At 45.2% G+C, this 16,562-nt stretch overlaps 1 protein-coding gene across 46 annotated transcripts in view; it reads right to left on the bottom strand.

Moving 5' to 3' along the window:
- The window catches only part of TNS1 (tensin 1), a 331,981-nt gene that overhangs the window by 103,179 nt on the left and 212,240 nt on the right, over window positions 1–16,562 (bottom strand). For 44 of the 46 annotated variants that reach the window (XM_083487986.1, XM_083488019.1, XM_083488029.1 and 41 more), the window contains one exon: window positions 1,557–1,606. In XM_083487986.1, coding sequence (XP_083344112.1) covers window positions 1,557–1,606 — 50 coding nt within the window. Of the gene's footprint in view, window positions 1–1,556; window positions 1,607–10,534; window positions 10,792–16,562 lie in introns of those variants that run through there. The other 2 variants (XM_083488005.1, XM_083488006.1) reach the window with 1 other exon arrangement.

Genomic DNA, 16,562 nt, shown 5'->3' with positions numbered 1-16,562 from the left:
GGTATGAGCTTTCGTGTGCATGCACACTTCTTCAGATACACCTGTATTCTGTATTGTGTTAGTTTTATTTTAAATGTATCAGCTGTTTCCTCCCGGTTTTTGTTTATTGCACATCATCATGACACAACTGGGTGGAAGGTTATTAATAAGCTATTATTATTAGCAGTAATAAATACACAAACATGTTTCACTTTGCTTCTGCAGACAACTTTAGAGGACATTCACAGGATGTTTCAAGTGGGCTTCTGAACATTTTTTAAAGTGCAGTTGTTCCATGGAGATTTTAATTAAATCATCATGTGTGCTTATCAGGAGTAAGGCAATACTGTGGCTCCAAGGAAGAAAGAGACCATTCTTAACATTCTCTTTGAGCTTTGCTTTCAATGGAATACTGCACAGCAGAATAGGGTTCCATCGTGCAGGATGACCAGTGCAAAATGCGGAGAATGAAATCTGGGGATACCCAGAGACTGTAGCAACCAGAGAAACTGCTGTGGGAATAATTCCAACCAAGGAATACAGCACCATAAAGAAGTATTGTTGCATAATGTCTATAAGCGCATGTGTGTCTGGATAAGGGGAAATATTTAAGCCAAACACTGGATGTCAGCACTGACACCATGTAACACAAGCATAGGGCCACAAAGAAACACATTTTTCAGCTTTTAACAAGCATCCTGAATTAAGAAACCCTTTGTCCAAAAATGCTTGTGGATTCATGGGGAAGTAGAACAAAAACAAGCGCTGCCCTATTGTGCAGGATGTTAACATGCACCCTGAAAATAGTGTTCTGGCAATAATGTAAATAGGGAACAAAAATTGTCATTGCACCCTATTCAAGAGTAAGCCAGTAAGTGCTCTTTCTAAGAAGAAGCATGGGTGCATATGCAGAGGCTCCCTCCAGCATCAGAGGCAACATACTAGCTACTGGGAGAAAATAGCAGAAGAGAGTGACTGCCCTTTTCGGCTCCCAAGAGACATGCTGTTGACCACTATAGGAAACATGATGCTGAACTAGATAGGCCTTTGGCCTGATCTCTTAGTGCTCTTATTATATTCTTAAGGTTACCCCTTTCAGTTCCAGTTACTCCTTTCAGTTACTCCTTGCCTTTCAGCTGGGAGCCATGCACAACATATCCTAAATCTCTGTGCCTTTAAATGAGAACAATGCAGTATAACAGCAGATCTGAACACATGAACTAACATGTCAAATAACTATCTGGGGAAAACCCTACCCTTGTGTTTTGTTTTGTTTTAAAGTGTATTAGCTTTCGCAGATAAATATCTTGAACATGTGCTATCAATTTTAAGCAAAGCAGATATATCCATGGAAATAATGGAGGCAGTTTTGCATGTCCCTAATTATGAAGAGAGCAGTGGAAGGACAGAAGAATGGCCAAAGGTCCATTTAGTCCAGCACCCTGTTCTCACACTGGCCAAGCAGATGCAAGCGGAACCTGAACACAGCTGCGCTCACCCCACTTGTGATTCTTGGTGTTTTGAGTTTCACAAGAAAGACTCTCCATGAAGTACTCTCATCAAACACTGAGCCTTACCTTGAGGGTTTACGTCGTGCCTGGATAATTTTGGGGGACTTTGCAAACACCTAATAAAACGAGAGTGACAAAAGGGTGAGAAAGAATGTTACTGCAGTATGTTGCTTGATTGCAGAGTGACACATTCAGCAGGAGTGGAAGCAACTGGGTCTCCTTCTGCCTAGCCTCTAAGCGTGGCCTGCCTAGCCTGACCTGGAAAATATCACTTTAAGGTGGCCCGATCAAAGATGTTTTCTGCTCCCCCACACAAAATATCCCTGTTCTAGATATTTCATAGCAGCTCATTCTGGAACATCTGCATTTAAGGTTCTGGAGTTTCAGTTAGACTGCAATCTCCTTCTTTCCCCACTTCTCGGGTATTTGAATAGCCTTCAGTACTGCACTCTGCATTCCATGAAATGTGTACTTCACTGAACATCACCAATGGAGCAAATTAAGGATCTTTTTTCCATTTTACAGCTCAGCAAATGAAAAAGCATGCCCCTCAAAAAAAGGAGGGTGGGGAGTGGGCTTTGCAAGCAAAATACAAAAGTTAAAATAATCTTTTTTTTTTTTTTTACAGTAACTTTCCAATATTGCTCCATGGAAGGAAAAGGGTACATCAGATTCATGCCCAAAGAATACTTACAGGTGGCCCAACCTGACCTGGAAGTGAGCTCTGTGCTAAAATGTATTTAGATGTCAAAGGCTGATTCCATGAATTCCAGGGCTCCAAGTTAATGGCACAAGCATCCAAAGTGGGGGTGGCACTATTGGTAGATTGTCCCTCACACCCAGTATGATGGAAGCCAAGGAACTGTATAATCCTTTTCAAGGTTGCAAATGTTCCCTATATTGGCAACTGTAATGATACACAAAGTAAGAGGTGGGCTCCAGCATGTTCAGTCATGGCAGATGCTGGCACACACCTCTCAAATGACGCACCATAATCATTTGAGGCAACCAACGTATCTTGTGTTGGTCTCAGTGAATACTGAATGGGCTTGCTCCTAGACAAACAGAGCAGCTACTCAGTCTTGGAGGGATGATTTCCACAGGTCTAATCCCATAGCTACTTTCTCTTCAATCAAGGAGCAAGCACTCTGAGGCAACCCACAAAGTCAACACACAAAATCTTCAAATATCTAACAAAGCCACTTCCGGGCCTGCCCCAGGAGGTGGGGTTGCGGGCATCACGCCCTTCCCCATGTGAGCGGGGGCTGGTCTCAGCCCCCGCGAGAGCAGGGGAATCCCATCCGGCCACGCCTCCCGGCCAGCCAATCGGCTGGCTGGAGGGGGCGTGGCTTGCCCTATTTAGGGCCGGAGCGGAGGGGGCTCGCCCTCTCTTCTCCGGCTAGCCCCACGTTTCCCCACCCTCCCTCCCTTTAGTTGGGCTTTAGGTAGGTCTGACTTTGCTATGGGCTTCGGCCTGTCGCCGCAAGGGGCATGGTAGGAATTTTTCCCAATTGGCAATTTCCAGCCTTTTGGTTTTTCGCCTACCTCGTAGCAACTCGTCACAACTCTTCGGCATTGGCGGTAGGCATTGGTAAGAAGGGGTTAAGAGGATGTGGGGGGGGAGGAACGCCATCACCTCCCCCCAGTGAACGAAGGGTGGTCCGTTAAAGGACTCCGGGGGGCGTGGCCCTGTCCGAAGCCTATGGAGGTGTGGGCCAAAGGCACGCCCCAGAGCGGTGACCCGGGGGAGCTCTTAGCCGACGTGCCTCAGCGGGAGACTCCCCCGATCAGTGTTAACCCTTCACCGTGTCTCCAGCAAATGGGCTGGAGCCGGATAGTCGTTAGGACCAATGCCTAAGCCAATGCCTCTCATTCCTGAATTCAATAAAGTTGTGGCCTAATTTGCCCAATTAACCTTAATTATGGTGTCTCGTGTGTTTATTTATCTTGGTGGGGGGCGGGAACTCGCCACGCAAGATAACTGGCAGGCTACCTGATAGCACCCTTATCTTCTCTGGACTACCTCTCTAAAGCTGTAAGGTTGTGACCACCCACAGTTTTGAGAGTATAGCCAGAAGGTACTTTTCATAGCTTGCTGTGGGTTGAAATAAGAACAACGCTCCGGGTGAAGTATCACCACACAGCTCCTCTACTGTGAAGATTATCAAAATTTCAAAACAGAAGAGCCACTGTGAAATCTTAGTGTCTGAATTGAGGAGCATCCACTAGGATCTATGGAGCAGCGATGTGTTATGAAATAAATAACGAACAATAATTCTTTATTTCCAACCATATCCCCCCCGGCTCCCTCGCCTCCTCCTGTTTTGAAATGAGGGATGGTGGAAGACATAATTTACTGGTGACAATTGAGCTCTGCACAGAGTTAAGATATCATTTGGCAGTTCAACAGCCTCTCAATAGAGCCAAATCCTGACAGCTGTAGTGGTGAAACAAAAGATCACGCAGCACTTATTGGTGGGCAAGGAACTACGTACAAAAGCCCCATGAGGAAAGAGTAAACAGGGAGATGAAAGCAAGCAGGCAGTAAGGAGGCTGGAGAAGAGCTGTGAAATATTTATGCAAAGAGTAGGCACTATCTTAACCTGCACAGCTAACTGATACATGTAAGGTGAAGTGGGGGGGGGGGTTCTGTTGGGGTTGTTCTCTGTGCATGTGTTTTCCTAGAGGAAATAATATCTCATATCAATATGAAAATCTGCTGTTGCTCAGTACCTGTGCATCAGTTTGCATGTTGTAAGTGGTAGTCCCATGTCTCCATCCACAACATTCTTTAAAAATTGGCTTATGAAATATCCCATATCCTAATGGCACTGTTACAGGTGCCACATAATACTTGCTCTGAACTTGGAAGAAATAAACCTTTCAGTGGGGCAGCACCCATACTTTAGAAGTCCCTCTATCCTGAAATCAGGCCGGCACCATTGTTGTGTTTCCCCAGGGCCTTTCCTTTAGGCACGCCTATCCAGGCATGTAAAAGTTGCATGTGTTTTATATCTGTTGACTTTGCCAACCAATGACACAATCCTCTTGCCATAGGAGGGAGCTCTGTGATTGCTCCTGTCACAATCAAGGGCTGTTTAGGACACAAACAGCCATATGACTCTGCAGAAGCCCAAGGCGAGATATGTCTCTTCCATTAAAGCTCAAACTAACAGCAAGCCTCATGCTCTTTTCCTCTGCAGAGACTCTGCCCCTCCACCAAAAAGAAGGAAAGAAAGATGGAGCGAGGGAGTCTATGCATATTGGACAGAGGAGGAGAAAAACAATCTAACCCTTTTCCCTCTGATAATTTTCAAGCTCAGAATCATTCATGCCCAGCTGTTTTCTTTGGGGGTTTTTACCCATGGTTTTCACCTATAGTGGAAAAGGTGCCCAGGCATTTTTAAAGGGACTACCATCTGGGACTTTAGCTGTGTTGTTGTTGTATGACAGCTGATATATTGGTTTTCTGATAAGTTATGTTTTGCTTTTATTGAATGTGAAAATTATTTCTAATTGTTGCTGTTGTGCGCTATCCTGGAATCTGTTTCAATGAAGGCGTTGTTTTTTTAAAGTGATATAGGCATGGGCATAGCTAAATAAATAAAAATTATTGACTAGCTGACCAATTGTGCAGCAGATAGCTCAGTTCTGCTCCCCCAACATTGATCCCCCCCCCTCCGTATAAATCCTGGTTATGCCCATGGATATGGGGACCCTGTTTCTCTTCCTTCACAGGTGAAAAAGCAGACTGCTTCACCTCCAGTGTTACACATCCCAGGCTGATTTTGCTTCTTCTACTTTAGCAGAGGAAAAGGAGCACAGAGCACCACACAATGCCTTGACTGAGCCTGCTGTAGTCTGAATTCCTTGGTCCTACTAGCAGAGATAATTGGCTAATTAGCAGCTGGGGGTTTACAAATACATGGGGGATCAAGGCCCTAACAAGGATCATTAGGAGACTATTTATCAAGCTGGACAGAACAAAAGCCACCAGGGATTGAAGAGGAGGAGAACTGCAGGAAGTAATTTAAAGGCTGTGTTGAGTTTCATTTTCTCGAAAGTCAGTCAAGATAATAGCAGCGGCTTGGAAGGCTGGTGGACTAGATATCAATGCAAGGCCAGTTTTACTGCACAAGCACATAGGATGCAATCACTACCATGAAGATACTGAAGAGCCCTTTTCCAGTCAAGGTATTTGCTCCGATTCAATGACAGTAAATTTCCTCAGGACGGAATCTGCTAGCCTTCGTCACATCTGTTCAGTTAAGACAGGTCAGCGCTTCTGTCCATCACTGAAGGTAGGAAAATCTATGGGGTGCTAGAATCACCTATAATTTATCTGTGGTGTCAAGGGAATATCTGCTAGGCAGGTTTTCAGGCACTGTCTTGCCACAGCTATGTCAGCATTGTGGCAGGACAAACTGTTCCAGGACTGAATATTCCCATGTTCAGAAGACATAATTTAAATGTTCCCAAGGTTAGATCAAGGCCATGGGGATGGCTTTAGTACATGCACTGCATTGTGCCCGGCACAATCAGCACCATGGACAACTGTGGGGTGTGTATGAGGAAAAGTGTTCACCCCACATGTTTAATGCACATCAGTTCTGTGCAAGCTGTGAATGGCTCCATTCACTCCACTATCATTTGAAACTAGTAATTTAGATCTCAGTGTTGCCAAGTGTAGCATTCCAGAAGATGAATCACAACCACTCCTTTTAACGAATGACCTGCCAGTTAACCAGCTTCTATTAGATGGAGATTTGGCTTAGTTTTGGACAATACACTAGGGTTTAGTTCACCTTCTATATACACACACTGGGTTGCTCTAACAACTGGGGAGCCCCAAAGGTATGTTCTCCATTTGGCACATGTGGCTATTTTCCCCAAACCACACCCACCTTCCCCACACCTGGCATTATATGTGACATCAGGTGTGGTGCAGGCAGAGGCACATCTGGGGGGCAGATCCCAGCAGAAAGCAGGACTGAACTCCCTGCCCATCAGCTGATGCATGGGGAAGTTTTCCTCTGCCTGAATCCTCCACAGAGCAGATTTGAATCCCCTGCCCCTCAGTTGATGCACAGGGGCCCAAAAGGGTCCTCAACCCAGACCAATTGTACAATAGCCACTGTTTCTTCATGCATAAGATGCTGCACGCTACAGAGCCACAAACAGGGCATGCAGTCTTGATAAACCTTTTTAATCAAGGGGTTCATTAATTGGGGAGGGGCTAGAAAGTGCAGATAGATTATAAAAGCAGGCTTTGCCCTAACGTAAGGAGGGGGGACGCGGGTGGCGCTGTGGGTTAAACCACTGATCAGAAGGTCAGCGGTTCGAATCCCCGCGACAGGGTGAGCTCCCGTTGCTTGGTCCCTGCTCCTGCCAACCTAGCAGTTCAAAAGCACCTCAAAGTGAAAGTAGATAAATAGGTACCACTCCAGCGGGAAGGTAAACGGCGTTTCCATGCGCTGCTCTGGTTCGCCAGAAGCGGCTTAGTCATGCTGGCCACATGACCCGGAAGCTGTACGCCGGCTCCCTTGGCCAGTAAAGCGAGATGAGCACAGCAACCCCAGACTTGGTCACGACTGGACCTAATGGTCAGGGTTCCTTTACCTTTAAGGAGGGGGGGGGGTATGCTGCCTTGGATGGCTTGCAGAGTCCGAATTTTGGAAAAGTGAGAGTAGAGTACACTAACCTTCGCTACGGTACGACTGATATATTGCTCTAACATGATATCCTAACTAAACACTTTTCCAAGATTTTCCAGGATATTTAAAAGCCACAATCTCAAAGCACTCAGAATAACTGGAAATACTAGTTTGGTGCGTACACACACACACACACACATACACACTGAATAATCCATGCAAAGGACAACCATATAAATCTGGCCTGCTTAGCTCAGTGTTACATGCAAGTGAGAGCAAAGTCTTGCCGGAGCATGCTACAAAACTTTGGATGCAGGGAATTTGACAGCCCCATTATAACTATATTGGAGCAGCCCAGCAGTAAGGTTTACAGAGCTGAAAACATCACACTATGCAACAAAAAGGTCTTCCCCAAGCCATTAGAACTGAACTCTGGCTCGCCTTCGCTTGGGCCTTGACGGAACAGAACACCAGGAGGAAATGTGTGAGTTGTACGAGCAGGAAGCTTCTATTTGTGCACCATTCCCATGGCCTCAAAAATTCCATATGTGCTCGATTTGTTTGGTGACTTTGTGACCTCCTCTGAAACACTAAGTGGTGGTTCTAATTAAAGAAAGATCTGACTGAGAGGAAAATATACATTCACACCTTGTTTGTTTTGGTATCTTCAGTTAAAAGCATTTGTTAAAAGTTTTAGTAACTAAAACTCTCGTCCCAAGGTGGCTCCACACTCCCATGCCCAAACTTACATGGTGAGTTTGCAGAGCTCAGATCTAATCACCTACTTCTAAAACAGCTGCTGAATTATAGGGTCCCAGTAATGGAAATGCCAAGTGAGGGAATAAGGACAAAGCAGCATGCTGAACCTAAAGACGGTCATTATGGCTTTGTCTTTGACTACATGTGTTATACCAGAGAGGTGGGGAAGTTCTGGCCTGTGGGCCATATTTGGCGCAGCAAAGGTCCCAATTTGGCCTGCAAGGCCATTTTCCTTGGCTGTTAGGTGTGCCCACCTACATCACACCTAATGTCATATCTAATGTCTGGTATGGGGCACGTACAGATTCATCTGCATCAGCTCTTCACTGAAGTTCCCCATTTGGGACATGACAGCATGACTGATCCCCACAGAAAACAGGGTCGAAGCTCCCATCCCTTCAACTGATGGGCAGTGAGTTTAAGCCTGCTCAGTTGGCTTCGCAGGTGAGTTCCCCATGAAGAACTTGATCACACAGCTAATCCCCACAGAAAGCAGTTTTGCCCCCCTATTTTTGGTGATTGGGAAGCGCGAAGTACAGAGCTTGCAAAGCACTTTGCACAGTGATTCTCAAACATTCAACCGCTAGCTCAGGCATAGGCAAACTCGCCCTCCAGATGTTTTGGGACTACAATTCCCATCATCCCTGACCACTGGTCCTGTTAGCTAAGGATGATGGGAGTTGTAGTCTCAAAACATCTGGAGGGCTGAGTTTGCCTATTCCTGAGCTAGCTGTGGTTTGGAAAGTGCTCTGAAAGCCCTTATGCTCAATGTTTCCCAAGTGCCAAGCAAAGGGTTGGCCAAGCTTCGTGTGCTGTGGTACCCATGTGGCCAACAACATGTGCTTTGGAAGTGCTGTGCATGGGATTTGACAGGTAGGCATGGCAAAAACAAATAAACCTGCCCATGGTGTCAGTGGTGTCCCACCCATCTGTCAAAGTGGATCTGTGGAGCATAGAGGCAGATAAGGATCTGGCCCACCAAGCAAAAATGGTGACCCACCGCTAGTGCAGCTTTCCTGAAACAATTAAGATCTCTAACATGCAGTGAGAAATTCAGATGAAGACAATTTTAGAAGGCAGTCAGAAGTCTCCCATCCTCTCTCCCACATGCACTCCGACAAAATTATCCTTCACACATATGCAGATGCAGAGGGGGGACCATTTTCCCTCATACACATTCACACAGAGAGAGATAAGCGTGCTCTCTCACACAGACACACAAAACTACCACACACAATAAAATACACATACACATTAGCAAACTCCCTCAAATGCACATACACGTTTAAACCACCTGTCCCATGCAAGAAAATTTTACACACACCATATACACAACCTAACCAGACTAGGAATTGAATCTTACTTCAACACTGGTAAAAGGACAGTGTCCTTTACCACAGCTGAAGCAGCAGGCTAGTGTAAGGGGTGCAGGTTAGCCCACATAGCACAGTCAGTTCTGCCCGCCAACAGCTCACCATCACTTTCCCTTTCCCCTCCTCAGTATCTGCTGCCTGAGGCAGGGCAGTTCTGTTTATATCTCAGGAGGGAATGGATATACTTTGGCCTTGAGCAGGGGGCGGGGGGTCCCCTGCTTTGGCACATCTAGAAAGCACATCTAGGTTACTGTGCAGCCTCCCCTCAGCCAAGCAGATTCATGCAGGCAGGGTGGCATGCAGGTATCACCACACATTAATGGCTTGGCTCCAAGTGGCTGCACATGCCATTTGTAGGCACTCAAATGTCTCCAGGAAGTGCTAGTCGGTGTACCTTTTAAAACTGATAAGCTGCCATTGTCTGTACCTGCCTTAATGGCAAAAACCGACACACACACACACACACACGTAACTTGTGCTCGCCTCAGCTCCCATTTATTACAACTGGTTAACTCTGAAACTTTATTCCTTTATATGCACACAGTGGATTTTCAACAAGAGAGAAGTCCAAGCAACATACCTGAATTCTGGATATAACTGCCAAAAGAATATTTTTAAGGCATTACTTGGCAGTGTGGGGGAGGTGCTGCCTCACACAGGCATTAAATCAAAAGTTTTAAGCTGAATAACTTGGCCATTCTCCATCAGATCCCTATGAAATTCAGTTACAGACTACACCACAAAACAAGTAGATTCTCAGTGTCAAATAAATTTCATACAGATTAGAAAAACCATTCTGATTATATGAGGTATAGGATATTCAGACTTTAAAGCGATAATAAAACCTTGAAACACCATATTTCCCCCCTTTTGGTGTCATCCGTAGACATGAGAACAAATTACTCCTGGCTCATTGAGCCAGCTGGCTGTGATGAAGGGAGAAAACAAGCTGCACACAGAGCCAGAACTGGATTTCCTTCCATCAAAGCAGCACTCCATGAGGTTGCTCAAAAGAGATGTGCGCTAGAACCATGTGCATGCAGTAACTGTATGTAGTTGTTGTTGTTGTTCATAAAACTCGTATAAAGATCTGATCCAAAGATTCCATCCTGCCCAGAAAGAACAGAGCTCAAGGCAAATCCCTATTTGGAGATGTTTAACTAATTCCCACCCTTTTCCTATGTGCAAATCCAATTACAAGGCTTGGCATCTCCACCACAGCACGCACACACCCCTCCAACCCTAAACAAAGGCTTACCTTCGGGAGAGTAGCAGTTTTGCTAATCCATTTCCAGGGCATGGTGCCCACTCTTTCTTAAATCTCTCTCCAGAGCAATCCCTCTCTCCTCCTCAGAGACTCAGTCCAAGGAAGTCCACAATAATAAAGGGACGGTGTTTGATTAAAGAGCGGCACAAGCCTGGCACGCAGTGGGCACCATGTTTGGCATGGTCAGTCTCTGACGCTGCCGTTGGGTCCCTGTGGCTCACGATGCAACACACTAACCCCAAACAGCTCTCCTGTTGTTGTTACTGCTGGTGGAAATGGAGCCCCACCCCTTCCTGAAACGCTCTCCCCAACACACACCCACACCACGAGGAAGAGTCAGGCAGATATCAGCTGATAGGAATAACAGCTTCCAGGCAAATTAAATCCTCAGAAAGCACCCTATCCAGAATCCAGGACCAGGCGGAATGGTGAAAGTGACAAATGATCCTTTTTAAAGGCTGGCACCCCACTTATTCTAGAGTGTTGCCCTCAATATCACCACCTTCTTTACTGTTCGTCACACACCTTGCTTCTGTTTCTATGCCAGCCTGTTGCAGCAAAAGCAACCAAGAGCCACAAGGCTTAGTAACCAAGGTCACAGCTGCAGAATATGAGCCTGACAGCTGGATTTATCGAAATAGAGAGTTAAAAAATAGAAATGGGGTTTTTTTCTCATCTGGATTAATGATGTAGAAATCTTCAAAACATGCAGGTTCTTAACAGGTCATCATGTATGAGTGTTCCTCGGAACCCCAAGAAAATTCGTCAGGGGTGCTTCAACAAGGATCAGTATAATGGCAGGCAGGATTTCCTTAAAAGTAGTTTGCACATTGCTGCTACCAATCATCCCTAATGCATGCTGCTGCTGGAGAGTGCTAGGTGGGTTTTGGAGAGCATTTTGAGTCTACACAAGGCTGCAATGAGGCCTAAAGAGTCCTGGCCAGTGGTCTCTGAGGTGTATAGGAGGAATTCATTGTCACCCTCTACTTATCATTCCATCAGCGCAAACATTTCTGCTTCCCAGGCAAAACAAACTGCCCTCTCCTCTCTTCATGTACTGTTCTTGGGAGGTCTTCTGACCCTTTAGAGAGGATCGGGGGGGGGGGTCACAGGGAGATTGTGTGGAGAGGAGAGGGGGATGCCCTGTTGCACTAGCAGGAGCTTCTGTTAGCATTCGGGGTTAGTTGGATCCTGGGCCATATGCCCTACAACATGCTCCCTGTATCTTTTACAGCCCACAGGCATTCTCAGGCTGATATGCAATGCTTCTTGCCCCACAAGCGAGCATGGGAAGACTCTCCTGAAACTAGAAAGCTTGAAAATCGCTTGTTGTGTGCCACCCTTCCCCCTGTTTCCACTAATGCAGTTGTACAAGGAAAGCTGGGAAAGAAAATGGGAAAGAAGGCATATTATGGTTCCAATAGTAATTGACTTCTGATGCTTCCAGTTCCTGCACCTGTAATTCTTCCATCAGTAATGGGGAACCTGTGACCCTCCAGATATTGCTGAACTACAGCTTCCACCATCCCTGGGCTGTGCTGGTTGGGGCTGTTGGAAGTCCAGCTATATCTGGAGGGCCACAGATTCTCCACCTCGACTCTAAATGAACACACATATCTAGATCATGGCTACTTCTCAAACATCCAGTTTCATACAATTGTTATGTTGCTTTCATCCATGCAGCAGAACTTTTTTTTTTAACCATAAGTAACTACAGAAGAATTACAAGAATGTATAAACTCAACCTTAGGCAAATTTAACTGACAGCAGGCATTGGGGGAGAGAAAGAGAGCAAGAGAGAGAAAGCGTCCCCACCATTCTGCCTCTATCAGATAGTAGGGTTGTTGCAAGCAGGAACTTGGTCTTTTCTGTTGTGATTTTTTGGGGAAATCTAGTTTTAGGAACCATAAAACTGTTTCTATTCTGCACAGGAACTGCAAGGTGCTATTATTTTTCCTGGATACCCCCAGCATTATGTTGCTTTTGGTTTGTTATTTATTTGATTGTTGTGCTGAATTGGTTCTGGGTTTTTTATATATAAAAAAAGTTCATGTATTGATAAAGCTTTCTAGCTGAACTTGAGGCCACTTAAGCAGTAAATTTAACTCATTCCATAGTGAAGTTAATTCCTTTCCACTTATAAAAGTTGCCTGTGCCCTGTTTAAGGTGATCTCCCCACCCCTCCAGCCAGCTCCATGTGTCCATGCCATTCAGGGCAATATTGAATCTCTCAGGAAATACGTTTCAAGATTGGGTGAGGGGGGTTGCAGAAGGGAGGAGGAAAATGGAAGTTTCCTTGCATCAACCCTACGATGTAACACTTCCTATGACCCAAGCCACTTTTATTGCACAATGCAGGTGATTATTGGTAGTAGCCGGGAAACTCCTTCAGGAGGAACTTTTGTCCAGCACCACTGATTTTCTCAGTGAGGAATACCCAAAAAGCTTTCTGGGTATATAGTCTGAAACTCACTGTATAATAATGTGGAAGAAGAAGAAGAAGAAGAAGAAGAAGGAGGAGGAGGAGGAGGAGGAGGAGGAGGAGGAGGAGGAGGAGGAGGAGAAGAAGAAGAAGAAGAAGAAGAAGAAGAAGAAGAAGAAGAAGAAGAAGAAGAAGTTGTTGTTTGGTTGGTAATAAAATAAAGGTAAAGTTAAAGGTAATTCACCCCTGACTGTTAAGTCCAGTCGCGAACAACTCTGGGGTTGTGGCGCTCATCTTGCTTTACTGGCCAAGGGAGCTGGCGTTTGTCCACAGACAGCTTCTGGGTCATGTGACCAGAATGCCTAAGCTGCTCCTGGCGAACCAGAGCAGTGCACGGAAATCCCATTTACCAGAGCGGTACCTATTTATCTATTTGCACTCTGGCATGCTTTTGAACTGCTAGGTTGGCAGGGGCAGGGACCGAGCCACGGGAGCTCACCCCATCGCAGGGATTCGAACCGGCAACCTTCTGATCGGCAAGCCCTAGGCTCTGTGGTTTAGACCACAGCGCCACCCGCGTCCCTAAAATAAATAAATACATCCTCCATATTCCACTGATGGCCCATCAAAGGGAACAAAATTAAGTACTGCATGTAAAATTACGACAGTCTGAGCATTCTCGAAGAGATAATTGTCTCTTCCAAGAGACCACTGATAAGCAAAGAGTGTCATGGTAACGAATAGGTGCTCAGCTACAGGGAGGGGCCTCCATCAGTGTTTATAGGCTATGCATGTAATGGAAAAAAGGGACAGTGCCAGAATAATCTTGTTTTCCTAAGTACACAGAAGCCTTGTTCAGTTCAAATCCACATGATTTGATTTCAGCTTTCCTAATTATTAAGAATTTCGATTGGATGGCCCAGGAGGGAGCAACCCATCTCATGATGCCAGGTCACCTCCACTTTCCCCAGGCAATGTGGATTGAAGTTCCTGAGGTGCCAAGGCAACCACAAGGGATTGGTTGGATCTATCTGGAGGGGCCTCCAATGCCACCCCATCATAAGGAAGGAAAAAGCTAATGCAAGATTGGCTTGAACACACATTCCATCTAGCCTAGTATTCCCGGCATCTTTTGCTAGATGCTTTAGGTGGGTGTCCGAGCCAAAAAGGGAGGGGGAGAAAATCCTCTTTGGAAAACAAACAGGGAAGACCCAGGAAGAGTCTCTTCATACCTCTGTGTTTGTACAAAAGCCATGCAGCTTGGGGCAAGAGGTTTTGCATACATCCTAAAATAATAACAGTTTTGTTTCCAGAAATTCCTTGAATCTCATAAAACTTCCATCCTATCAGAGCAGATGTCATATTTCTAAAGATTATCCATTTCTCTTTTCCTGTTTCAAAACATCTGAAGTAGAGGATCACAGATTGCAATGTCTAAATCTGGTGATTAGGAGAATGGTTTCTTGCAATTTAACTAATCACAGAAGTAGTCTGTGCAACCTTTTGTGACTCCCGACTTCAGACACTGCAGCTCATAAACAAGTAGACCACCCATGAGGACAGTTATTTACAGGGGTTTAGCAAACTGGCTAACTTCAAAAAATACCAGTTTCCCCTCACTTTTTGATACTGGGTCCTTTAGGGTTGATCTGTTTCAATTGTACTGTATGTAAACGGAAGAGGGTGACTGGCACATTAGAATTCCAAACAGAACAAATGTAAAAGGACACAAACACACACAAAGCACAGGGGAAAGGGACACACAAAAAATTAAGCAAATTATTCTGATAGCAATGCAATAAAATTACCCTAATGAGTTTCAAACTGAGTTTCTCTTCATCAGAGCAACAAATTTAATGGACACCACAGTGGCAATAGCTGACAAGTCTGCCTTTGTGACTTCTAGTCTGTTGGCAAATGCCTTGCACTATAGCTTACCGCTGAGTACATTAAATTTGTTCCCTGATCAACAGCTCTTGTGATTCCAATGCATTAGGATAATATTGCTGCATTGTCAATAGAAAAAAATCTTTTGTGGATTTCTACACACAGCCTAGGACTTGCTGATCAGAAGGTCAGCAGTTCGAATCCCCGCAATGGGGTGAGCTCCCGTTGCTCGGTCCCTGCTCCTGCCAACCTAGCAGTTCAAAAGCACATCAAATTGCAAGTAGATAAATAGGTACCGCTCTGGCAGGAAGGCAAACGGCATTTCTGTGCACTGCTCTGGTTCATCAGAAGTGGCTTAGTCATGCTGGCCACATGACCCAGAAGCTGTACGCCGGCTCCCTCAGCCAACAAAGCGAGATGAGCGCCGCAACCCCAGAGTCGGTCACGACTGGACCTAATGGTCAGGGGTGCCTTTACCTATACTTTTTTGTGAACTGGTGTACCCCTTCCTCTGTTTCATACCCTAAAGGAGCACACAGGCAGAAGCTCCATGGGATCAGACATCTCACAACTGCACATAGAACAAGTCCCCGCCTTCTTAAAAACTACAAACAGAACTCATTTATCCTCAATGCTTCAAAACATGACTTTTATTTTGGGGATTTGCAAGGGAGTTTTTATTTGGCATTCCTCAACTGCCTTTTAAAAAACAGCGCTGTGTGAGATAAAAAGAAAAGCTGTTTTCTGACATTTCTCAAAGTTGTTTATTTCCCCCAGAAGTTTTATTTTGTCTTTCTTTATTTGTTATTATTATTATTGTACAGGATATGTTGCCATCATCTTTTCAGTATCTCTCTTTCAGCAGATGTTTTTCTGCACCCTTTAGATGCGGGCTCGCTACTGTTCTCAATCCCTGAACATACCTGCTAGGCAGGATTCAATGGTTTTCCAGGTGTGAGGTGGGGCTCACTATGGAGGCACAAGCAGCTGACAGGAGAAACTCAAGCCCCTCCCAGCTTACGCATAACACTAAATCAAGTCATGGCTTAAAGTGAATGCATAAGTGTGATAGGGTCCTGGAGAGGAGAGTGCAACTGCTTTGCTCCTCCTCTGGTCCTCCTTCTGCAGCTGCACTGGTGTTAGCTAAGCCATGATTTGGCTTAACATGTCGACTGAACTCAGACTTGCGATTTGTCTTGCTCTGGACAAATCATAAGTCATAGCCAAGGCCTGTTCTTGGTTTACAGCTCATAGTTTGTCTGGAGTGAGGCAAACAATTAATCCAGGTTCAGGTGGCATCCTGAGACAAACCACGGCTTAGATCCATCACAGCCTCTTCCATCAATCACTGCAGTTCAGGAAGCTATGCACCTTATGCTGCATTTGAGCATACTGAATTGGTCTCATTATTCATTTGCAACATATAAATATCACAACTCAACATGCCGAGTTCAAAACATGCCTGCCCTTTGGAAATGTAGCTTATATTGGTTTTAAACAAGGCCATGTTACTTTAATGTAGAATTAAGCACAGGGGGTGCTAGTGCGGTTTTTGAACAAGACTCACTACGCCACAGTTCATTTTCTGAATCCATTTCGTAAATCGTGCCACGTGTAACTGTTTAGTAATTGTTCTTATGAACTTGATACTTGACTACAAGACTGCTTGCATTATGTTTACAGACCTGAGCAAGCCTCTGCTTGAAATCA

This window comes from Podarcis liolepis, assembly GCF_965112155.1.
Source record: "Podarcis liolepis genome assembly, chromosome: 1".
Taxonomy (NCBI): domain Eukaryota; kingdom Metazoa; phylum Chordata; class Lepidosauria; order Squamata; family Lacertidae; genus Podarcis; species Podarcis liolepis.
Note: the sequence above shows the minus strand (reverse complement) of the source record. Positions and strands in the feature narration are given on the sequence as shown.